Below are 24,667 nucleotides of genomic sequence, written 5' to 3' on the forward strand. Positions count from 1 at the left end.
CGATGTGTTTCTGTGTTAAAAATTATTTATTGAATTCTCATTATGCAGCAGGTACTTTTTCTGGGTGCTTTGGGAGAAAGAGCTGGATGGATGAAAATAGTGATTTCCTGATTCTTGGGAACATATATATATTTGCATCTCAAAATACTTTCTATGTGTGTGTATATATATATGTATATATGTATATAATCTCCCTGCTTTTATGACAAAAACTGATTTATAGGCCATTTTTCTAGGCCATTCTTGACATAGTGTTTTGTTTTGTTTTTTTTTTTTTTTAATGATTTATTTATTTATTTGAAAGGCAGAGTTACAGAGGGACAGAGGCAGAGAGAGAGAGGTCTTCCATCCACTGGTTCATTCCCCAGATGGACAGAGGTGGGCTGAACCAAAGCCAAGAGCCAGGAGCTTCTTCCAGGTCTCCCACACAGCTGCAAAGGCCCAAGGGCTTGGGCCATCTTCTACTGCTTTCCTAGGCCATGGAAGAGAGCTGGATCTTAAGTAGAGCAGCTAGGAAGCAGGCAGTGCCGGCAGCAGTTTTACCCATTGTGCCACATTGCCGGCCCCTAGAATATTTTAAAGATCATAAAAATCTGGGCCAGGTATTGGCACAGCTGTTAAGACACCACTTGGGATACCTGCATCCCATATTGGAGTGCTTAGGTTTAAGCCCTCCCTGCTTTGCTTCCAAATTCAGCTTACTGCTAACGTACACCCTGGGCAGCTGGTGATGGCTTAAGTAATTGAGTCCTTGCCATCCACAAGGGAGGAGGCATGGATTGAGTTCCTGGCTCCGAGCTTCAGCCTGGCCCAGCCCCAGATGTGGTGGCATTTGGAGAATGAATCAGCAAATGGGAGATATCCGTCTTTTTCTCTTTGCCTCTCAAACACCTACATTTTTTAAAGTAACAATCATAAAAATCCTATGAGAATATGACAATTGCTTTAAGCTCACATTTGTGATTTATCTGTAAGCCTAAATCAGTATTTATTTTAAAATGCTTAAGATTAGGGGTTTGGCATTGCAGTGCAGCAGGTTAAACCACCGCTTGCAGTGCTGGCACCTCTATCAAAATGCCAGTTCAAGTCCCAAATCCAGCTTCCTGCTGATTGGCCTGGGAAGGCAGCAGAAGTGGCCCCTGCTACCGCTGTAAGAGAACAGGATGGAGTTCCTGGCTTCTGGCTTCAGCCTGGTCCAGACCTGGCTGTTGCGACCATTTGAGGAATGAACCAACTGATGGAAGAACACGTTCTTTTCTCTCCCTCTCCCTCTCCCTCTCCCTCTCCCTCTCCCTCTCCCATTCCTCCTCCCCCTTACCCTTCCTTTCTCTCTCTTCCCCCCCTCCCCCTTCCCCCTCCTCCTCTCCCTCTCTGCCTTTCAAATAAATATGTAAATATTTTTAATGCTTAAGATTATTATAATAGCTTTTATCTAATGGTGAGCTTTAGCGGTTCACTAGCATGGAGCTGAAACCATTGTGGATATCTAAGAGATGTTTAATGATTGAATTCTTGCTGTGTGCTAACCACTTGGTAGGCTCCACCAACATCTGATTATAAGATCATGAGCTAAATAAAAGTTCTTGTCACCATAACACTTGTGAGGTCATCACATACCTCGATGCTTTAGTGATTTCCCATGCCCCATTACTTTACATGTTCTTCCAGACCAAAGGTTTCTAGGCTGCCCTGCCCCCATGCCTTTTGGCACCCCAAGACCCAGCACCTAGAAGGTATTCATAAAACTGATTGACTTTAATTTGAACAGTATTTTGTAGCTGAGTTTCTAAAACTATAATAGCAGATAAAAAGATGGGGAAAACAGAAAGATGACCAGATTTCAACCCCGTATAATTATTGATTGTCCCCCAAATAGGGGGGATAACAAAATTGGCAAAACAACCCAAGACATGAAATATATTTTTTAAATATTTATTTATTTATTTATTTATTTGAAAGTCAGAGTTAACACAGAGAGATAAGGAGAGGCAGAAAGAGAGAAAGAGAGTCTTCCATCCACTGGTTCACTCCCCAATTAGCCGCTATAGCCAGAGCTGCACCGATCAGAAGCCAAGAGCCACAGCTTTGTCTGGGTCTCCCATTTGGGTGCAGGGACCCAAGGACTTGGGCCATTCTCAACTGCCTTCCCAGGCCAGCATTTTCTGATCCAGCAGAGAGCTGGGTCAGAAGTAGAACAGCTGGGTCTGGAACCGGCGCCCATGTGGGATGCCAGCACTGCAGGTGGTGGCTTTACCTGCTACACCACAGTTCTGGCCCCATGAAATATATTTTTAAAAGAATTCTTGAGGCCATTATACTATTTATTTATTTATTTATGGATTCATTTGAGAGAGAGGGAAAGAGAGCCCTCATCTGCTGGTTTACTCCCCACATGCCTGCAACAGCCAAGGCTCAATACAAGTCCCCCACATGGGTGGCAGACACCCAAAGACTGGAGCCAACCCAAACTGCCTTCCAGGTTCTGCATTGGCAGGAAGCCGGATTCAGGAGCCAGAGCTGAGAATCAAACTCAGGAACTATGACTAAGTTTAGGGAATGCAGCCTAGTGGTAAAACAGACATGTGATGGGTGCTTAGCTGGTATTAGGAAAGAATCCCTGACTCTGATGGAAGTGGTGAGCGAAAGAACATACAGGAACATCAAAATATATATAAAAAAAAAAAAAATTTAACGAGGAAGTTGTGTTTAAAAATGAAAGATGGGAAGAAAGGAGACCCCTCTAATAAATGCTTATCATAGCCCAGGCAATGCATGCTGAGGAACTGAACTAAGGCAAAAGTAGGGCTAACAAAAACCATGGGTTCAAGAAAAAGTTAAGGAGTCTAGTATAACTTCCAAGTTTCTGGATCTCAGCAACTGGTAGAAACTGACTGGCATTAGTCACTGAGATGATACAAAATGTAGGAATGGAAACAGTGTTTTCAGCAAAAAATGCCCAGGTAGATATTTAAAGTTACACATCTGGGGTTCCAGGGACAAGCCAGCCTGAAGACATAGATGAGGATACTCAGTACATAGGCAGTAAGTGGCAGAAGAGGATGAAGAAATGGCTGGTGTTGTATCACAGAGGGTGAAAATGCTATTCTGAGGTAGCCTCATCCCATGTGGGACTGCTAGTTCAAGTCCTGGCTGCTTTGACTTCTGCTCCGGTTTCCTGCTAATGGGCTTGGAAAGGCAGCCAATGATCTCACAAGTATTTGGGCCCCTGCCACCCATGCGGGAGACCCAGATGGAGTTCTAGATTCTTGGCATCAGCCTGACCCAGCCCTGGTTGTTGCAGGCTTTGGAAAGCAGATGGAAGATCTCTGTTTCTATCTGTCTTTCCCTGTTACTCTGCCTTTCAAGTAAATAAATATATATAATCATTTTTAAAAAAAGGGGGAAGCAATTGTATGGGGATATTCAATATGGGGAAAGGGGAGTGTTCGGTTTATACCTGCTGAATTTGCACTACTTAACCTCCAGGTAAAAATGGCTAAGCATGTATTTGAAGATAAAGATTTGGGTTTCAGGGACAGCTGTTCCCTAGACATGTAGATTAACATGTCTGTGTCTTGGAGATAAATAATGTCCAAAAGAACAAAGGAGAAGTGAGTATACTTGTATGTGGAAAAGTGAATCCAAAAAAAAACCCGTATTTATTCTTGTTCTAAAATCTGATTATAGCCGGCGCCGTGGCTCAATAGGCTAATCCTCCACCTTGCGGCGCCGGCACACCGGGTTCTAGTCCCGGTTGGGGCGCCGGATTCTGTCCCGGTTGCCCCTCTTCCAGGCCAGCTCTCTGCTATGGCCAGGGAGTGCAGTGGAGGATGGCCCAGGTGCTTGGGCCCTGCACCCCATGGGAGACCAGGAAAAGCACCTGGATCCTGGCTCCTGCCATCGGATCAGCGCGGTGCGCCGGCTGCAGCGGTGGCCATTGGAGGGTGAACCAACGGCAAAAGGAAGACCTTTCTCTCTGTCTCTCTCTCTCACTGTCCACTCTGCCTGTCAAAAAAAAAAAAAAAAAAAAAAAAGACTAAAAAAAAGATAAAAATCTGATTATAACATTAGATTATATGAAAGTAGAGCATTAGTTTTATCCTCAAGGAGTTTATTTCTGAACAGTCTCCCCTTGACTCAGTTTTTTACACTGATATAATGGGGCCCTTATGTTAAGTAATAGATCAGCTCAGGTTAAAGCCAAATAACAAGTGCACTTGTGTCACGTATTAATAGTGTTGGCTCTCACAAAATAAAACTCAGTAAAAATGTATATTTGCTTGTCAAAACTCTCAAAGGTTCCACACGCATCTCGGCTGCTTAGCAGAGCAGTCTGAGATCTACGTAGCAGAGGAGTATGTGTTTTTGGTATCTTGAGAGCAAACTGCATTTTGCATTGTTGAGTTCACCCTGTAGAAGCAAAATTCCTTGACCAAAATATATTACAGTCTTCCTGCATGACACTTTATGTCCAGATTCCAAATTTGTGGATATAGTACTGTGTACAGCATGTATTTATTTCCTGAAACAAAAATATTAAAAAGGCAAACTTCCAAGGCAGGTATCTGGCTCAGTGGTTAAATCACCCTTTGGGGCATCCGCATTTCATATTGGAGAGCCTGATTTCTGTCACAGCTCTGCTTCTGCTCCAGTTTTCTACTAATGTGCACCCTGGGAGGCAACAGGTGATGGCTCAAATACTTGGGCCCTGCCACCCATGTGGGAGACCTGGATTAAGTTCCAGGCTCCTGGCTTTGGCCTGACCCAGCCCTGACTGTTGCAGGCATTTGGGAAGTGAACCAGCAGATGGAAGATTATCCTCTCTTCCTCTCTCTTTCTCTGTCTCTGTCTGCCTTTCAAATAAAATGAAATAAATTAATTAAAATGTTTTAAATACTGAAATAAAAAGGCACACCTCCATGGTTTGCCACGTGGAACTTCCTTGTTACAACACTAAGTGTCTAATTATACTGTTGTATTTGAAAGGGATACATCCTCTAATCCTGAGATTTTTCAAGGTTTGCACAAACTGCATGTGAACAGGATAATTTAAAGTCAAAGAAAAATGGTTGGAGGAAAAAGTGGGGGGTGCTCTGTGAGCAGGGCAGTGGACTCACTGGGGAGGTGTCTGCTTCGCCCTTGGTACAGCGCCGTGCCTTGTCTTTTGAGAAAGAGGCACATGTGCAAAAGCAAACTTACAGGAGAACCTTTTATAGAAAACAGATTTCAGGGGTGAGCACCCATTCAGCCCTCCTTCCCCTGCCACATCTGTTTTACTGAATCACCGAACAGTGCATTCTAGATGAGTCTAGATAAGGGGAAATGGTCTCTTCCAGTGAGACAGCAGAGAAGTCTAAGGGAGAGTTCCCTCATGGGTGATTAAACTTTAATAAATTAAAACACGTGGAAGTTTAAATTTCAGTTATCTGAAAAAATGTACCTTTATGAAATATCACACTGGCTCATTAGACAAGGTGCCCAATTAGAGAAGGTATTTTTGTAGTAAAGTTAAAATTTTCAAAGTAGAGAATAGTATATATCAGATGACTATGATCAAAATGATTCTCAGGTGCTAACAGCTTACTCATTTTAATTTCTATCTTGATCTTTGATATTCAGTAAGATTCAGTATGCAACCAGGTTCTTTTCTTCCTAGGGTGCCTTTAGCCAGCAGGGCGTACATTAAGACAGCCGGACTGCGATCCACCATAGCTTGGGCAATGGCCTCTCTTGCTGAAATTAAGGTAAGGAAAATGTTCCATTCCTTTAATAACAAAGTCCTTTCCGTAATTAACTTATTCCATGTGGATTACTTGCTGCCTTTCTACTTCCTTCTCTTTTAGTTTTTTCTTTTCCTTTTTTGTTGTGTTGCTGTCACTGCTGTGATGCGTTCTTGTGTGTTGTTGGACTTCCGAGAATATTTTGACTCCGAAGAAGCTGAATCAGAAATTAGCTGTGTTTCATTATTTCTAGATGCTTGGTGTCATGATCAAAAAATGTGACCTGTAAAACCTCAACTTCTTCCAAAAGTTTTTCCCTGTGACCAGGATCTTGATCAGTTTCCATAAATGTTCCATGAGCATGCAAAAATGTGATTATCTAATCTAGAAATGTTCTCTGCTAGCCTTGCTGACTGTGGTACTACCTGCTCCATTATGAAAGAAGCATTTCAGAATCTTACATTGCTGTATGCTTTTGGCTAATACTCCATGGTCTGGTACACGTACATTTATTTATAGCTGTGACAGCTTCATCATGAATTGTACCTTTTTGTTGTTACCTAAAGTCCCTGTTAATGTGATGAGTTTAAGCAGTTTTCAGTCCTGATATCTGTTTGCATTTGCCCAGTGTTTCTTTGCCACTGCTTTATTTTCAACTTTATTTTCTTACCACGGTGGTCTTTAGTCTGTCAGAGAATTCCATGTTCGTGACAGGGACAGTTGGGTGTATTCCTTCTGTTTTACTCTGTCCATTACTTTCTTTTCTTTTCTTTCTTGTAAAGATTTTATTTCTTTATTTGAGAGGCACAGTTACAGAGAGAAATAGAGAGCAAGGCCTTCCATCCACTAGTTCACTCCCCAAGTGGCCCCAACAGCTGGAGCCGGGCCAATCCAAAACCAGGAGCCAGGAGCTTCCTCCAGGTCTCCCATGCAGGTGCAGGGGTCCAAGTACTTGGGTTGTCTTCTGCTTTCCCAGGCCACAAGCAGAGAGCTGGATCAGAAATGGAGCAGCCGGGACTTGAACCAGCATCCATATGGGATGCAGACGCTGCAGGTGGAGGCTTGGCCTGCTATGCCGCTGCACCAGCTCCTGTCCATTACTTCTGATGCTGTTTATTTTTTCCTTTCTGATTTGATCAAGTAACTTGCTAATTATTGCATTGTTCTCTCTGAGGTTGGAGATTTTTCTTGATTAAGTTCCTTTTCCCAGCACTCCTAATTAAATATATGACCCTGTTGACCACCAAGGCACTCAGATTTTCGCCAGCTGCTCGCCTGCCTGTCACAAGGGGTGACCTGTGAGGACTTTTCTCTCCTCCCCGCCCTCCGGACTGCAAATCATAGCCAGGAAACTCAAGCTCTGTGAATCATGGTTGTTAGGAAAAGGCAGAAGTACTGCTGTCCTGTGGCCTGTGTCCACAAGTGCCGTGACTGGAAAAGGCCTTGTGATACCACACAGACACTGAAGGCTATTTTAGGGCACACTGTGTTGTTGAACGTAGACCATGGCGGGGGGGGACCGCATATTTGGCACATTTTAAGGACTCCTCATTAATTCTGAACCAAATGGCCATTTGGAATCATTCCTTTTGTTACTCACTGCCCTTTCTGGGGGGAGCCGTGTGGTCGACTCCTTGGAGTTTAGTGTCAGGGGAAAGAGCCTCTCTCCTGAAGCACGTCTTGTTTCTTCCTATTAGGTACCCTCTGGCCCTGACTGAAACTGGCTGCCAGTGAGTACCCTGCTTCCCCTGTAGACATGCCCGGCGATGGCTGGCTTTTCTCCCACATCCCGAGTGCCGCCGGGTCCGCACGTGGGGTAGGTGTCCTGCGTGCTCCTCACTGCCCCTTCCGGCTGATGGTTGCCTCCCTCTGCCCAGAAGCCCTCAGTAGCTTGGACACACAGGCCGTCAGATGATGCCTGCCACACACAGATGCCTCCCGCTGTGTCTCCCACCAGCGTCCGGGCCAGTCTCCCTGTCATTATTCTTCCTGATCTCCATGGCCTCAAATAACCTGCCCCTCAGTTTCTTGGCTTAGTTGCATCCTGGACCTTGTCATACCCAGAAAGTTTCCCTTCATAAATCTGAATTTCAGGAATCTTGTTCTTAATGCTTTCCTTTTCTGGTTTGCTTTCCCTTGTCCCCTAACACAAACCTAATCTCCCAGGGACACCCAGGCATTTGACCTGACGGCTGTCTGTTAGCTCTCCACCTGTCCTCACCGGTCTTCCAGAGCTTGGCTTTATCTTCTGTTCTTACCGTCATTTCCTGACCCATACTTTTAACTCGCTTGCTCTGTATTTGACTTAAGTATTAGCATCAGAAGGGAACTTCATCAGGTCCTCTTCACCGTACTTACGGACACATGTGAATCTGGGCCCACGTAGTCTGCCTTTCTGTCGTCAGAACGGGTGAGCACTCTGGTGCTCGTGTGCTGGATTCCAGCCCCTTGTGTCTAGGTTTCTGCTAGGTCATTGCTGTCAGCATGTACACCTCCTGGAATGTCTTGCAGTGTGGGAAAAATGTGCCTACACCACACTTCCTTACCCTGCCACTGCCTTTCTCTGCTTCTCTTTACAGAAGAACCCTTAAAAGTCATGGTCCGCGTTTGCTTCTCTGCTGCCTGTGCCTGCCTTTCTCTCCATGCGCTCGTTCCATGGCCCTCAGGCTTTCAGCAGAGCGACCCCGGCCTGCTCACCTGGTGACATTTTGGCGCTGTGCTCGCTGTCCTTCTGGAATCGGTTTTTTCCACTTTGTTTCAGAGTCACTGCTCGGATTCTTCTACGTCAGCTTCTGTTGCTGCTCAGTTTGTGCGGCTGAATCTACACCTTCCAAACATCTGCACGGGAGTCACGGAGGCCCAGTCCATAGACTTCTGCTGCTGCCTACATGATGTCACCCCATTCTGGCTCTTAAATGATATTTATACACCAACTGATGCTGACTATTCCCAAATTTGTGTCTGTAGCCTACGTCTCCCCTGAATTTGTGTGTCCAGTGACTCACTGGATGGCCATCCTTGCAGATCGAAGAGGAATCTCAATAGTAACGTGCAGAACTATACCCTGTCTCCCTCAAACCTCCTCCTTCCCAGCTTCTTCCTGTCATGGTGACAGGCAACTCTTCCGGTTTCTCAAGGCCAGATTCCCAGGTGTTGTCTTCCTTTACTAATCCACATCCAGTCCATCGTGGTGGCCCCCCTTTTAGAATACGTCCAGAATCCAACCACCAGCCCCTTCTCCCCACGTCCACCCATACCACCCTGCATTCGAGCTCCACGATCTCATGCCGGGACTGTCTACCTGGCCTCCTCGTTCCCTCACCCTTCTGTGGTCTGTTCTCAACCCGCAGCCAGAACGATCCTTTTGAGCTGACATGTCATGTGTCCGATAGTTGCCTGTCCTTCAGAACAGAACCAGAATCCCTACGTCGGACATGAGTGATTCCCAGAGTAGGAGGAATTCTTTTTTTTTTTTTTTTTTTTTTGGAAATTTCCTGTTCTTCCAGGGAGAGGTAGGATTGTACTTCCCCTTGGAACCGTGTGCCATGTGACTAACATGGTTCAGCTAATTACATGCTGGTGGAAGTGGTGTGTGTCGCTGGCTGGTGGCACCCTTCACCCTAGTGCACAATCCCTCATGCTCGCTTTCCCCCTGCCGTGGTGATGGCAGCACACCAGATGGCTTCCAGAGTTGGGAGCAGAGGGCCCTGGTGCCGTTTTGTGTTAAACCTGTCAGACATGACTTTGCATAACCCAGCCCAGCAGCATGGGGTCCCCAGGCTACTTCTGTGAGGTCCTCACCATCTTTCTCTCCTACTCGCTGTGCTTTGACACAGTGGCCCCCTGCCTATTGTTAAACATGCCAAACACATCCCTGCCTTAGGGCTTGAACTAATTGAAATTCCTAGTAAAGCATAAAGAGGAATCTTTACTCTTGAAATGTGGATCCTCAAGTTTCAGCTCACTTTTATAATACCTGCTGTGGTGGACTGGATAAACCAACTTAATGTTTTTGTTTGTAGGCTGGTGCATTTGTTTTGGATCCCATGTGTGGACTTGGAACAATACTTCTGGAAGCTGCTAAGGAGTGGCCAGTGAGTTCTGATGTTTGGTATATCAAGCATGTGTTTACTTTATTATGTATAGCACTTGCCAGTTATTCACTAGTAGATCATCCATTTGGGGATTGTTATTTTTAATTACATGAGTTACCATTCCCTGTATGTAAAATAGATTATGAAGCATTAAATAATTGCTTTGTTATTTTTATAAATATTGTGATCAATTCGGAGAATGAGACAAGATTCTAATAATTAGTCACAACCTAGATTATACTAATCCCCATATTCTTCAAATATCTGCAAATGTAAAATATTAACAGATTTTACAATTTTAACAATAACTTTAGAATTTTTTCTACTGAATACAATTTGAAATGAATAATATAAATTTGTTTCAACTTGAATTTTAATATCTATTAATTTCACTTTAATTATTAGTACTATCACAAAAATACAATTTTCTTGACTACATAAAAAGCATTTTATTCATACTTAAAATATGAGTTTCTTTCCCGATAGGACGTGTTTTATGTGGGTGCTGATGCTAGTGACTCACAGCTACTCGGTGCCTGTGACAATGTAAAAGCTGCCGGACTTGAGGATAAAATTGAGTTACTTCAACTCTCTGTTTTAGGTAAGAAGTTAAAATGCAGAAATTGAGGCAAATGAACATATATAAATCTATTTCAAAGCATAATATAAAAACAATTAACTTATAAAGAGCTTTTGTTTATATCCTGTGTAGTATTTTACCTCCAGTTTCATAACGTGTCTGTTTTTCCAAAGGTTTGTGATTAGTAAGCAACATGTCTATAGTTTCCATATGCATTTAAAAAGAAGCATGACTTTTTTTTTTAAAGATTCATTTATTTATTTGAGAGTAGGAGTTACCGACAGAGAGGGAGAGACAGAAAGAAAAGTCTTCCATCTGCTGGTTCACTCCCCAAATGTCTGCAACAGCTGGAGCTGGGCTGATCCAAAGCTAGGAGCCAGGAGCTTCTTCTGAGTCTCCCACACAGGTGCAAGGGTCCAAGCATTTGGGCCATCTTCAACTGTTTTCTCAGGCCATTAGCAGAAAGCTGGGTGGAAAATGGAACAGCTGAGACATGAACCAATAGCCATGCTGGTGCTGCAAGCTGAGGCTTAGCCTTCTACGTCACAGAGCCAGCCCCAAAGCATGAGTTTTTAAAGATGTGTTTGTTGCATCTAAATCATTTCTCACATCATAACCAGGGATTAGTTAATATAGGCATAAAATAAGGAGAGCAGTATGATGATAATAAAAACTCTTAAATTCGTCCAGCTACACTATGTGAAACACTCAGAATTATTTTGTCTTCTTCTTGCCTCATATTGGAGTCAGATAATGAATTGTTCCAGTTGGCAAAGCCAGGACTCTCAGTGCTAAAACCAGGAAAATCCAGAACAAACCAGATTAACTATTATTAACTAATATTTACTATTAACTTGGTTGCACTGTAAGGACAGCATTACCCTCTACTCACTGACAGAATCAGCACAGGTAGACATGGGTAGGAATCAGGTCTACTGAGCCCAGTCTAACATTCCTTAGATCCGTGGTTTTTAACTATTTTAGGGAAGCTGCCCATTTTTTTTCCTTTCCTGTTCACTCTCTTAAAAAAATAAAATAGCACTTTGAATTTCCACCTAGGAAAATTGTGTCCTCTTGGCAGTGAATAGATTGTAGATAGATCCCAGTAGTGAACCTGTAATCAACAGGGAAAATACTTCTGAGCAGAAGTTTGATGAAAGGAAAAGTAGTAAAGATGAGTATCAACAACCTTTGTGTGAAAGCACAATGAAGCATCCAAAGAAACTGTGTTGTTGATTGAGATCTCAAAGGCTTTATGCCTTAGTTTTTAACAGAACTTTGTGCATATGGTACAAGTTTCTAAAGCAGTCTGAGTGGTGATTGGCATGCCATTTTGATAAGCCACTAAAGAAAACTGGAGTTGTTACCTGAGTGCTTCCATAGCAAAGGTTTTCAAAGCCTTTACTTTCCCCAAAACATCTTGGAGGCATGAAGGAGGGAGTACTGAGTTGGCCTTCGGACCTCTGCCCACACACTGAACTCAGCTGGTATCTGTTTTCATTGTCAGTGTGTTTTCTATAAGATTTCATGTTTTAAAACAAAGGAAAGTGCTTTACTCTTGTTTGTTTGTGAAATATCCTCTCTGGTACCAGGGAACCAGTTATACCCTAGTCTTTGAAAGGATCATTCTAATTGCCATGTTGAGTAGACCGTAGTAGGATGAAAACGAAGAGATTAATTAGGGGAATATCACCTTAATCCAAGTTAGAAATGATGGTGCCCTGAGCCAAAATGGTATTCACAGTGTTCTGCCTGCCGATGGCAGAGTCCAGGGTTGTGCCCATGGGGTGGCAGGAGTGAAGGCCGGCCACAGGTAGGTTCTTGAGAGCAGGGCAGGACTGACCTAATGGCAGCTCATTTACTGCTTCTCCTGAGCAGTGAGGCTGGTAGGGGAGACAGAAATGAGGCAGTAACCAAAAGGAGGGATACTGGGAGTCAAGCCAGGACTTTTTGATAGAAATTAGGATAGTGTGTGTGTGTATGTTGTGTGTGTGTGTGTGTGTGTGTGTAAGGGAATGATCACATCAAAAGAAGAAACTCAGCGCTGCAGGATGTGGGGAGCAACTGGGAGCAACTCGGACTGGACTAAGTTACTGGAATTAAGACTTATTCTATGCATCTGCTTTCCCACAATATGGCGCTGAGAAGGGAGTAACAGCTTCTACACAGCTGCCTCCAGTTCAACCAATAAACTGTAGGACCTGCTCCTGATTGCAGGAGAGCAGCGTACTTGGCATGTGGGTAGCAGAGTTGGGATTGGTGGAAGAGGACTATAAAGGAGGAGAGAGACAACATGCACCAGGAACATCTATCTGAAGGAGCACCTGTGCAGCCCCCGAGAGAGCCAGCCGGCGGTGTGCCGCTCCCCCGCGGAAGTGGGGAAAGTGGCAGGGGGAACCGCCCTTCCACGGAGATGGAAGGGACGGTAGCCAACCCGGGAAGAACCAGCAGCAAACCCGGGGAGGGCCAGGCAGACAAAAGAACAGCGCAGGGTCTTGTGTCCTTCCTCCATGAAGAAGGGGAGCGACACAGGAGAAAGCAGAATCACTCATCTACTGTACTCAAAGCCCCCAAGAAGGGAGTGGATCCAGGGTTCACTCCCAGGAGCAGGGGAAGGCAGAGGGGAGGCGGACGTGACATAGGTCACACCACACCAGCAACACACGTTAGTGCACGTCCCATACCTGTGTCAGGACTGGCTCTGATCGCTTTTATTACAGTTGAAAACATTTACAAATTTGACAGACTTGTTTAATTTACCTTTCTTTACCTCTGAGATAAAACATTTTTCACTTTATGTTATTTGTAGGTCTTTCTTTTGTGAGTTCTTGGTCTTTACATTAAGAGTAACACATGTACTTGAAGGTGTTTTGTTACCACAACCTTTCCAGATTAAATTTCAAGCTAGGGGAAACTTTATATCTTGTTAAACTAGGGGCCATGTTAACTATTTAATAATTAGACCTTTGTTGCCTGTATCTGCTGTATAGGTGGATATTCCAGCCAGATGGAAGTGTTTATTTTCTTTATTAACCTGGGTTTTACCTTTAAGAGCTGTAGTCATAAATGTAGTTTAGGAGGTGAAGACCTATGAATCCCTGTTTCAACACTGACAGGTTGAGAATTTCACACCTTTTAATGTAGTGATCAAGGACACTCGTGGCCTTTGGAGTCCCGTAGATTAAATATCAATCCCAGCTGCACCATTATGTCTTCACTGTATCCTTCCACAAAAAAATTAGACTTCTTTGTATTTTTTTATCTATAATATGAAGACAATAGTATGCACTTCATAGGGTCATGGTGAAGGTTTATTACATAAACAAATTACAGTGCCTAACACACAGCATGAATTAAAGACCTCTCAAAGCGAATAGGTCTAAGAAAATACTCCTGACATAGTATTCATTTCTGCACAGTGATGATCCTCATTCTCTTTATGTGCCTTAATAACTTTATTTTTTTAAAGATTTATTTCTTTATTTGAAAGGCAGAGTTACAAAGAGGCAGAGGCAGAGAGAGAGAAGTATTTCATCAGCTGGTTCACTCCCCAGATGGCCACAATAGCTGGAGCTGCGTAGATCCAAAGCCAGGAGCCAGGAGCTTCCTCTGAGTTTTCCACGTGGGTGCAGGGGCCCAAGGAGTTGGCTCATCTTTTACTGCTTTCCCAGGCACATTAGCAGGGAGCTGGATTGGAAGTGGAACAGCCAGTATTGGAACCAGTGCCATATGGGATGCAGGCACTGCAGGCGGCGGCTTTACCCACTACACCACAGCATTGGCCCCAGTGACTTTATTTTGTCTACTTTTTAAGTAACATTCAATTTGTTTTATAGCCTTTGACTAGCATAAAAAAGGATGATCATTTAGCATGCAGAAATTATATGTATTTATTGTTGAATTTTAATTATGAAAATACAGAATCAAATGAACATTATGTTGCAAGTTATCTTAGGAAATAACAATTAGTCATTGGTTGGGCTTTTTATTTTTAATCTGCAGATACATTTACATTCTCATTCTCAGTATAAGATGGGAGCTGTGACACACAGATTTGAGAAAAAGAAACACATTCTGATTTAATTAAAATGCCAAAGTCATAGCTAGGTAAAAGAGAACGTTTTCACTCCTTCCAATTAGATCTACAGACTGTCACACATTGCTTCAGTGATAACAAGGATACTTCAACTATTCATGGAAAAAATGTAATTGAAAGATAAGTTGATAGGGCAGGTATTTGGCACAGAGCAGTTAAGCCATTGCTTAGATGCCATGTCCCCTATCAAAGTGCCTGGTTCCAGTCCTGTCTCCTCCACTTCCAATCCAGCTTCCTGCTAATGTGCACCCTGGAAGGCAGCAGATGACAGTTCAAGTACTTGGATCTCTACCACCCACATGGCAGATCCAGACTGAGTTCCCAGCTCCTAGCCCAGCCCTGGCTTGTTTCCAGCATTTGGAGAGTGACCCAGTCGGGGGGAGATCTATCTTTATTTCTGTCTCTGTCTCTGCCTTTCAAACAGAATACAAATACATTTTTAAAAATCTGCACTGATACTTGTTTTAAAAGGCAAATCTAGTGCAAAAACATTTAAATCCATTAATTTTTCTTGTAATACATATTTTTCAGGAAGTTTTGAAGATCTCCCTCTCATAGAATTCATGACAAGATTGTTGGCAACAACTGTGCTTTGTTGGCAAGCCTCATTTCTTTTCATCTTGCAGGAGGATGGCATGCTCGTTTCAGAACATGCACAAGCACCCCTAACATAGAGGGGTACATTTTTCTCCACACGAGTATATGTTCTCTGATACCTGCCTGTCCCTGCCGGCTTGGCCCCTGGTGTTCCGGTCAGGTGTCTTACAGCACGTGCCATCATCTGCAAGAATCAGGAAGCTGCCAGGCTTCCCTTTGTGGAAGTTAGAGGAAAACGTGCAAATAATGGCTTAGGTGTCCATGAGCTACATGTGGGAATAGGGGCTAACGGGCTCACCCTGGAGAGAGTGTGTTCTTGCTACAAAGGTATTTTTATTTCTTGTATGATGTTAATCCTCTTTTATTATTTGGTAACAGTTCTGTCTTAAAGTCAGTAGCAGGAAGTTTTCGACAGTGCATATTTAATGAAAAAGTAATGCATTTCCATTTCTTACAAAAGCTAATGATGAACACATAATTTGAGTAGAATGTTTGTTGGCATTGACCACCCATGGAAGGGCCATATCTCTGACCCAGTGATATAGAAACATCTAGTATTTGAAAATTTGGAAATTATTTTAAAAATATTAGGCTCAAAGCCAACTATTTTTTGCATGCAGCTGGAGAAAATGCATTTAAATAGCACTCTGTGCAGCATGACTTTTCATTAAGGTTAAATGACTTAACTCTAAATTAATGTTGTTCGTATTCAATTGCAAGCTTTCTTATGTCCATTAGCAGAATGAAGCAATACTGTTAATATGCTGTATCCACTAACAGAAGACCTGTGCAGACAGTTACATGTTGTCAACTTCGAGTCTGTGTTATCAGAGGCTTCAGAGAGAACATCTGCTGGGTCAGTTCCAGTCAGGGTTCAGCTTCCTCCCCCACCCCCAGCCTTCTACCCCGCAATTCTTAGAAATTTCAGAAATTTGTTTTCAGTCAAAGATTTCAGTCAAAGATTTCTGAATGCTACTGTAAATTCAGTTCAGCATCATACATGTGTCTACTTAGGCATGAATTTGGGGGATTATAGCATTGTGATATACATTAGTATTCCCACTAAACCCTGTGGAACAGAATTGTACCTGGAATTAAGTGTGGTACGTGTCATTTGTAATTGCCCCAAACATGCTGCAGTTTCTGTCAACTGAAGCAGGAACTTACACTGTCAAAATAATCAGCACTTTTATTTTTTTAAAAAGATTTATTTTATTTATTTGAAAGACAGAGTTACAGAGAGAGAGAGAGAGAGAGAGAGAGAGAGAGAGGTCTCCATCTGCTGGTTCACTCCCCAGATGACCGCAATGGCCGGAGCTGAGCCAATCCGGAGCCAGGAGCTTCCTCCAGGTCTCCCAAGTGGGTGCAGGGGCCCAAGGACTTGGGCCATCCTCCACTGCTTTCCCAGGCCATAGCAGAGAGCTGGATTAGAAAAGGAGCAGCCAGGACTAGAACCGGCACCATATGTGATGCCGGCGCTTCAGGCCAGGGCGTTAACCCGCTGCGCCACAGCGCCAGTCCAGCACTTTTATTTTTACAATGTACAGAAAGTAACTGAACCTCAATATGTGATGAAAGTGGCTGAATACAAGAAATAGTTTAGCATAGCAGTACTTTTTCTCTGCTTGTCCACTATCAGCTGAGTTTAAAAGATTAAGCTTTCAAAGAACTACTTTGAAAATCAGCTGAAGTGCCCTACAATGGTGTTATAAACTGTTTTGTTTCATAAAGAAGTTATCTAATTTTGGTTGCATTTTTTTCAAAGTTCATTAGAATTCTGCAAAGGATTTAACATACGGAATACAAAAATAAGTAGCTTTTGAATTTTTTGACAAATTGCAGTTATTAACAAAAAAATCAAGTACACTCTTCCTGTTTTCTTTCATTATACTTTTCTGCTGTTTGTTGTTCTTTCCCGTACCCAGGTTTGTAACATTCACATTCTGTCCTGTAATAGCAATGCCCAAGGTCATTTAAAGCAGCTCTGTAGAACACCAAATTAACTCCGTCCCCACCCCATCACCAACCATTTTACCTTGGCTTTTCCCATTCCTCAGTTTATTCATCTCTTAAATGCCTGGATATTATTAAATTTTTTCCCAAAAGGGCTTATTAGTGAAATGTTGCCTGAATTTTTTCATACTTGAAAATGTCTGTACTTAAATGACATTTGGTTGGCATATTTTTAGATGCCATTTTGTTTCAGTAACCTTGTAAATAATCACTGTTTTATCAGCAGTGGTTCTGTAACTTTCTGTTTCTTTCCATCACAGTCAGAATGCATTTTAAAGTTTTTGCATAGTTTATGACATTCCTAGATTTGGGTACTTCTGGTGAATTTTTTCTTCTTTCTATGTTTGCTGTTCTTTTTTTCATTCCAAAAGATCCAGGGAATTTCAGATCTTTCATTGAAACTTCTGTGTCATCTTAATCCAAAAGTCTGTAATAAACAGGCAAAATGTAATTTGTCATTTTGATTGTGTCACCATATAGTTATAGTACAAATAGAAACAGTTTTGAGAATGAGAGTGCTAGAAATTATTCAAAGTATATACTTTTGAGATATATTATCTGATAAATTAACTTATGGCAGACCTAAAGTATCAAATATCTATACACACTGAATTTTTAAAAAAAAATGCTTTTAAAATACTGTCTTAACAATAAAAGTAGCTAGCAAAGCAATTATTTTTGGTCAAGTAATTCATGTATGGTTATTATGAATGTATGTGTGTGGTATAAAGCAAAAGAAAAACCTGAGATTAAATAAACTAAATTACTGCATGATTCCTCATAAATAAGATGTGATAACTATGACTGCATTACCATTTGTTTTCAGTCATTTTTAAAATGTGTACAAATAAGACTCCAATGGATATGCCCTATCTCAGTTCTAAAGTGAAGGTATGCCATTAGTTCTAAAATTAAGTTCATGAAGTTAAAACATAGGGGGAAAAATTCCTGCCTAGAATTACAAGTTTGTTATCCTGTTTTGTTTAACAGTCTACTATTCTAATCTCACGTTAGGGTTAGAAGTAGGAGAGATCATTAGCCAAGAAACAGAAAATTTACTGTTCCATTTTTGCATTTGCCAACAGAAATTAATATGGTATTTAGGAAAGATTTAAATTTTACTGCATTTCTACAGAATTAGTTACTACTCATAATGAAAACTGTATCATTATGAACAGAAAATGGAAGCTGTAGAACATAATTTTATAGCAGGTGTTTTAGATAATTTAATAGAGTTCTTCCTGAACCTGCCAACTTTCTGTGCATTTTATATGTTTAGAGAGCTGAGTTTTCTGGTTCATTTAAATTCCGCTTAACTTGTGTCACATTTTATCATACCTGAGAAAACATGTTCCAAAGAACAGAATATAGTGAACTGTACCGTTTATCTTCAGCGATTCTGAAAGCATTTGAGCATCTTGTAGTTACTTAGAAACAGTACTAGCAGCCCTACATTTTATTTAACATGCGAAAAAAATCCAGTATGCTTCCATTTTTTCGTAATTTAGGTTGTAAATATTTAACTTGACTATAATTATCGGATTCTCTGATTTCTGTATTTCAGAATTGCCACTTCCATCAGAAAGTGTTGATATTATTATTTCTGACATTCCATTTGGGAAAAAGTTTAAGTTAGCAAAAGACATCAAAAGAATTCTACAAGAAATGGAGAGGTGAGTTGTTGGATTTATTTCCATAAATTTTTTAGCTCTGGGGCATTAAGCCAAAGTATATCCTAGCTCTTCAATTAAGGTCTGATTGCATTGTAGTAATGTCTCATATTTTATAACTTCATTTTCCAAGATTTCGAGTGGGGAGTTTATAATTGAAATAAATGTTATTCCATATCATTTTTACACTTTAAATTTCATTCAGAGAAACTAATTTTTCCATTACTGTGTGACGTTTGAATCTAAGAAACAGCGACCTATATTTAGTCACTGAGCTAGAAAATATACATATTTGCTTCTGATCCTTACAAAAATCCCCCCTTCCATGTGTCAATCCCCCACACTTTACAGATGAGAAAACTGGGACCCCGAGAGGTATCCCACCCCACGATAAGACAGCCACAAAACAGAGAAGCGCACTTTGCCGCATAGGAGCAGTGAGTACCACGTGATGGATGACGCCTTCTGTAGGGGCTGTGAAATGGAAAGGCTTCAGGGCTCCTTAGGGTTTCCAGTGTTGACCTAAGGGGGTTTAAGGCAACGGATGCACTTGTTTGAGAAGTTCAGACAGTAGCCCTGGATATATGATTTTTCTGATCACTTATGCTAATAAAGGAGAGAATCAAGAATGCATCCAGGACTCCATGGGCATGAATTGGAGGTCGGTTCGTATTAAATTGTCTCAACTGTACGCTTAATAGACTAGGACAACTTAAATGTTCAAGAGGCTGCTCTGCAAATAATGTGTGATGAAAACATGAGCCATGTGTTGTTTTTAAAAAGACTTATTTTATTTATTTGAATGACAGAGTTAAAGAGAGAGGTAGAGACAGAGAGAGAGGTCTTCCATCTGCTGGTTCACTCCCCAGATGACCACAACGGCCAGAGCTGCGCCAATCCGAAGCCAGGACCCAGGAGCTTCTTCTGGGTCTCCCACATGGATGCAGGGGCCCAAGGACTTGGGCCATCTTCTGCTGCTTTCCCAGGGGCATTAGCAGAGAGCTGAATCGATAGAGGAGCAGTCAGGACTAGCACTGGCACCCATATGGAATGCCAGCGCCTCAGGCAGGGCTTCAACCTGCTGCTCCACAGCACCAGCCACGCCACGTGTTTTGAATGGCAAAAGATCAGCATCAAGGCTAACATCCAGCAATGAAAATTAAAGCTTGACATAGTCTGAGACAGGTAAGAGCCACCTCACTGCATCTTGTGGGCATCCTGTATACTTTTTTTTTTTTTTTTTTTTTTTTTTTTTTGACAGGCAGAGTTAGAGAGACAGACAGAAAGAAAGGTCTTCCCTCCGCTGGCTTACCCCCAAGTGGCCACTATGGCCAGCGAACTGTGATGATCCAAAGCCAGGAGCCAGGTGCCTCCTCCTGGTCTTCCATACAAGTGCAGGGCCCAAGCACCTGGGCCATCCTACACTGCACTCCTGGGCCACAGCAGAGAGCTGGATTGGAAGAGGAGCAACCGGGACAGAACTGGTACCCCAACCAGGACTAGAACTCGGGTTGCCGGCGCCACAGGTGGAGGACTAGCCCAATGAGCCGCGGTGCTGGCCCCATATACTTTTTTAAAATAACATTGTACTTTATTTTTTAATATTTATTTTTCATTTATTTGAAAGAATGACAAAGAGATAGAAACAGAGAAAGATCTTCTATCCTTGTTTTGGATTACCCGATGTCTAAGCAACTTCCTCTTTTACCAAGTGACTTAAGTCTGGATGTCTGTTACCTGGGACCTCTCTTTCTGGGCAACACCTTTAATTCAGACATCTCCCGAACACCTGTCCTCCCTCTCCCCAAGATCACATTCCCCTCACACAGGATTTGTAACCCTGACTTCATATTAAAATCATTGCAGGAGCTTTTAAGAAATGTTGATGTCCATTCCCCATCCGCTCCCTACCAAGCCTCTAATTTAATTGATCTGAGGTAGTACCTGGGGCGTCAGTGTCTTATAAAAACTCCCAAATGCGGGGCCGGTGCTGTGGCAAAATAGGTTAATCCTCCACCTGCAGTGCCAGCATCCCATATGGGTGCCGGTTCAAGTCCTGGCTGCTCCACTTCCAACCCAGCTCTCTGCTATAGCCTGGAGAGCAGTAGAAGACGGCCCAAGTGCTGGGGCCCCTGCACCGAGTAGGAGACCTGGAAGAAGTTCCTGGCTCCTGATTGTCCCAGCTCCGGCCGTTGTAGCCATTTGGGGAGTGAACCAGTGGATGGAAGACCTTTCTTTCTGTCTCTCCTTCTCACTGTCTGTAACTCTACCTCTCAAATAAATAAAATATTTTCTAAAGAAAAGATTTATTTATTTATTTGCTTATTTGAAAGGCAGACTTACAAAGAGGCAGAGGCAGAGAGAGAGTCTTCCATCTATTGATTAACTCCCCAAATGGCCACAACGGCTAGAGCTGGGCTGATCTGAAGCCAGGCGTCAGGAGCTTCTTCCGGGTCTCCCACATGAGTGCAGGGGCCCCAGCACTTGGGCCATCTTCTACTGCTTTCCCAGGCCATAACAGAGAGCTAGGTTGGAAGTAGAGCAGCTGGGACTCAAACCAGCTCCCATATGGGATGCTGGCACTGCAGGCGGGGGATTAACCTATTGTGCCACAGCGCCAGCCCCTAAATAAATCTTTTAAAAAAGAAAAGGGCCAGCACTGTGGCATAGCGTGTAAAGCTGCCGCCTTCAGTGCCAACATCCCATATGGGCATGGGTTCAAGTCCCAGCTGCTCCACTTCAGATCCAGCTCTCTGCTATGGCCTGGGAAAGCAGCTGAAGATGGCCCAAGTCCTTGGGCCCCTGCACCCACATTGGAGACCCAGAGGACGCTTCTGGCTCCTGGCTTTGGATCGGCACAGCTCCGGCCATTGCAGCCATTTGGGGAATGAAGCAGCGGGTGGAAGACTTCTCTCTCTGTGTTTGCAAATCTGCCTTTCAAATAAATAAATAAATCTTAAAAAAAAAAAAAAAAAAAAAAAACTCCCCTGTGGGGAGCAACTGGGAGCAACTCGGACTAGACTGTTACTGGAATTAAGACTTATTCTGTGCATCTGCTCTCCCACAATATGGCGCTGGGAGAGGAGGAAACAGCTTCTACCCAGCTGCCTCTCACCAACTTGACAAGCTGCAGGACCTGCTCCTGATTGGAGGAGAGCAGCGTACTCGGGGTGTGGGTAGCAGAGTTGGGATTGGTGGAAGAGGACTATAAAGGAGGAGAGAGACAACATGCACCAGGAACATCTAAGGGGAACATCTATCTGAAGGAACACCTGAGCAGCCCCCGAGAGAGCCGGCCGGCGGTGTGCCGCTCCCCCGCGGAAGTGGGGAAAGTGGCTAGGGGGAACCGCCCTTCCACGGAGGTGGAAGGGACGGTAGCCAACCCGGGAAGAACCAGCAGCAAACCCGGGGAGGGCCGAGCAGACAAAAGAACAGCGCAGGGTCCTGTGTCGTTCCTCCACGAAGAGGGGGAGTGACACTCCCCAAGTGCTCTGTTGTTCAGCTAGGGTTAGTAACCATAATGTTTAAGCCTAATAGGTCATTCAACAGCTGTCCTATCAGCCAGTTCATGGTGATATACCAATATGCGTGAGCAGTGACTTGCATTTAACCTGGTCAAAGAATGGTTTGACCTAACTGAAAACCTAATGCTGCATATTTTAGACAGTTCCACGAGTCAGTAGACAGTTCTTTCAGCACTAGCAAATTATTATACCAGCCTGACACTAAACAGACTGGTTTTGGGTTTTATTCCAGGTAATTGAAAGTGAGGCAGCCGGCGCCGTGGCTCAATAGGCTAATCCTCCACCTTGCGGCGCCGGCACACCGGGTTCTAGTCCCGGTCAGGGCGCCGGATTCTGTCCCGGTTGCCCCTCTTCCAGGCCAGCTCTCTGCTATGGCCAGGGAGTGCAGTGGAGGATGGCCCAGGTGCTTGGGCCCTGCACCCCATGGGAGACCAGGAAAAGCACCTGGATCCTGGCTCCTGCCATTGGATCAGCGCGGTGCGCCGGCTGCAGCGGCGGCCATTGGAGGGTGAACCAACGGCAAAGGAAGACCTTTCTGTCTGTGTCTCTCTCTCACTGTCCACTCTGCCTGTCAAAAAAAAAAAAAAAAAAAAAAAAAAAAAAAAAAAGTGAGGCAATAATAGATATGACTGTCCTCATATTGTGGCAATCAATTTAAATATTTACCTAAGAATCAGGAAGATGAATAGTCACGATTTCCTGTATCATTAGAGTTCTCAGCAGGACACTGTTCACCACTTCAAAGTGTATGTATTCGTATATACAGGGCTTTTCCTTCTACTGTAACCAGGCTTCCTTGTCTCCTTCCCCTAGCCTTTATGATCTGGTTTTTTAACATTTTGTGGTTTGATGTTTTATACAGGTAATAGGTCATAATATAGTGGTTAAGAGAACAGGCTTTGGAGCCAAACTACCAGAGTTTCAGTCTTAACTTTATTACTTAGTAGTTCTCGAGGTCGAGAGGCATAAGCAAACTGCCACTTCTCTAGAAACTCTGGGAAGTCTTGGCATAGCCCAGCCCCTGTACTGGGCCCTGGAGATACAGCAGCGGATGGGACATCCCAGTCCCTGCCATCCATCCGATGTGGGAAGGCTGTTAATGAATAAATAAACAGGGTGACTTCCCGTGACCAGTGCGATGAAGGAAATGAAATGAGGTACCTTGCTGGAGAGTGAGAGAGAAGCTGTGGTCACTTGGTCAGGAAAGGCCTCTGCAAGGAGGTGAAGTTTGAACTCCAGGACTTGAGTGATGAGAAAGCACGCAAACGAATTGTCTGGGTTAATGAGGGAAGGCCACCTGAGCTCTTCACAGGTTTACTGGGCAGGGGGCCAGCTTGCCTTTAACTCTGGGTCCTCTGGCTGTCACCCTGTCACCTCGCCTATACCCCAAATCTCCTGAAAGAATGATCTAACACTCGATGTCCCTGCGTGCTTGCCCCCAGTCTGCTCTGCTACAGCCCCAGCGTCTGTCCCTGCCCTCCACCAGCACTGCTGTCCTCAGGTCTGCCCCAAACTGCTCATGGCCACGGCCACAGCCACGGCCTGTGTTATCCTCCAGCCTTTGGCACTGTGGAGACTGCCCCTTCCCTTCTTTAGGCTCAGTGACATGAATGACTGCTCAGGGTTTCCACTGGGAGCTCAGTCTCCCAGGTCCCTCCCCCTCTATCTCTCCGTCAGTGCCGGGGCTCTGCTCCTGGACCTATTTGCCCTGCCACCCTAGATGATCTCAGCCACCCTCCTGGCTTCACCTGCCATGTACCAGTGAAAATCTGGTGTCTCTGCCGTGGGCACTGGCCTTTCTCAGCGCCGTCAGACTCACACACACACACACACACGCTGTCTGTGGGAACCCCTCTTGGGTGCACCAGCCCACTGCAGCCTTAACTCTTTACTCCTCGCTCCCTCCTGCCACCGCCCCCTGGTTCACCCACCATGGTGAACCACACTTGGTGCTCTTCACTCCCTCTTTTTGCTGCTTTTTCTGCTTCTGGACCCCCCCACCCACCCGAGCCCCTCACTGTCACTGTGGGTGGCTCACTCCTGTTCATGCACTTGACTCACAGCACAACACTCTGGGAAACGTCCACCTCTCCTGGGCCTGGGTTGGAACCCACCCACGGTGACCCAGGCCCCTTCCCTGTGCCTCGGTTGTGGCGTTTATAGCCTCGGTAACTCCTTGCTCGCCCCTCTCCCACCACTCAGCAGGCTCTTCAGCATCTCGTAGGATTGCATGTCCGCAGGACCCAGGGGAAGGTGTCTCCATCGCTGTGTCCACAGCACCGCCAGACAGAGCTTGGCCGAACGAGGGCCCGTGAGCTCTCAGCTGACATTCCAGGGTCGGCCCTTCTTTTCCTGCTCTTCCCTTTGCTGTAC

The 24,667-nt window shown here is 44.0% G+C and overlaps 1 protein-coding gene across 13 annotated transcripts in view; it reads left to right on the forward strand.

Moving 5' to 3' along the window:
* Nucleotides 1-24,667, forward strand: part of THUMPD2 (THUMP domain 2 tRNA and snRNA guanosine methyltransferase) — a 39,874-nt gene that overhangs the window by 13,980 nt on the left and 1,227 nt on the right. For 4 of the 13 annotated variants that reach the window (XR_016229447.1, XM_002709748.6, XM_089326503.1 and 1 more), the window contains 4 exons: nt 5,657-5,744; nt 9,743-9,814; nt 10,301-10,415; nt 18,665-18,773. Coding sequence is in view for 6 of the 13 variants with exons in the window: in XM_002709748.6 (XP_002709794.3) it covers nt 5,657-5,744; nt 9,743-9,814; nt 10,301-10,415; nt 18,665-18,773 (384 nt within the window). In the remaining 7 variants the exon portion in view is untranslated. Of the gene's footprint in view, nt 1-5,656; nt 5,745-7,417; nt 7,537-9,742; nt 9,815-10,300; nt 10,416-15,021; nt 15,297-18,664; nt 18,774-19,121; nt 19,208-19,579; nt 19,597-24,667 lie in introns of those variants that run through there. The other 9 variants (XR_016229442.1, XR_016229445.1, XR_016229446.1 and 6 more) reach the window with 7 other exon arrangements.

Source organism: Oryctolagus cuniculus, chromosome 2 (assembly GCF_051225735.1).
Source record: "Oryctolagus cuniculus isolate XC-2025 breed Fujian yellow rabbit chromosome 2, ASM5122573v1, whole genome shotgun sequence".
Classification (NCBI taxonomy): Eukaryota; Metazoa; Chordata; class Mammalia; order Lagomorpha; family Leporidae; genus Oryctolagus; species Oryctolagus cuniculus.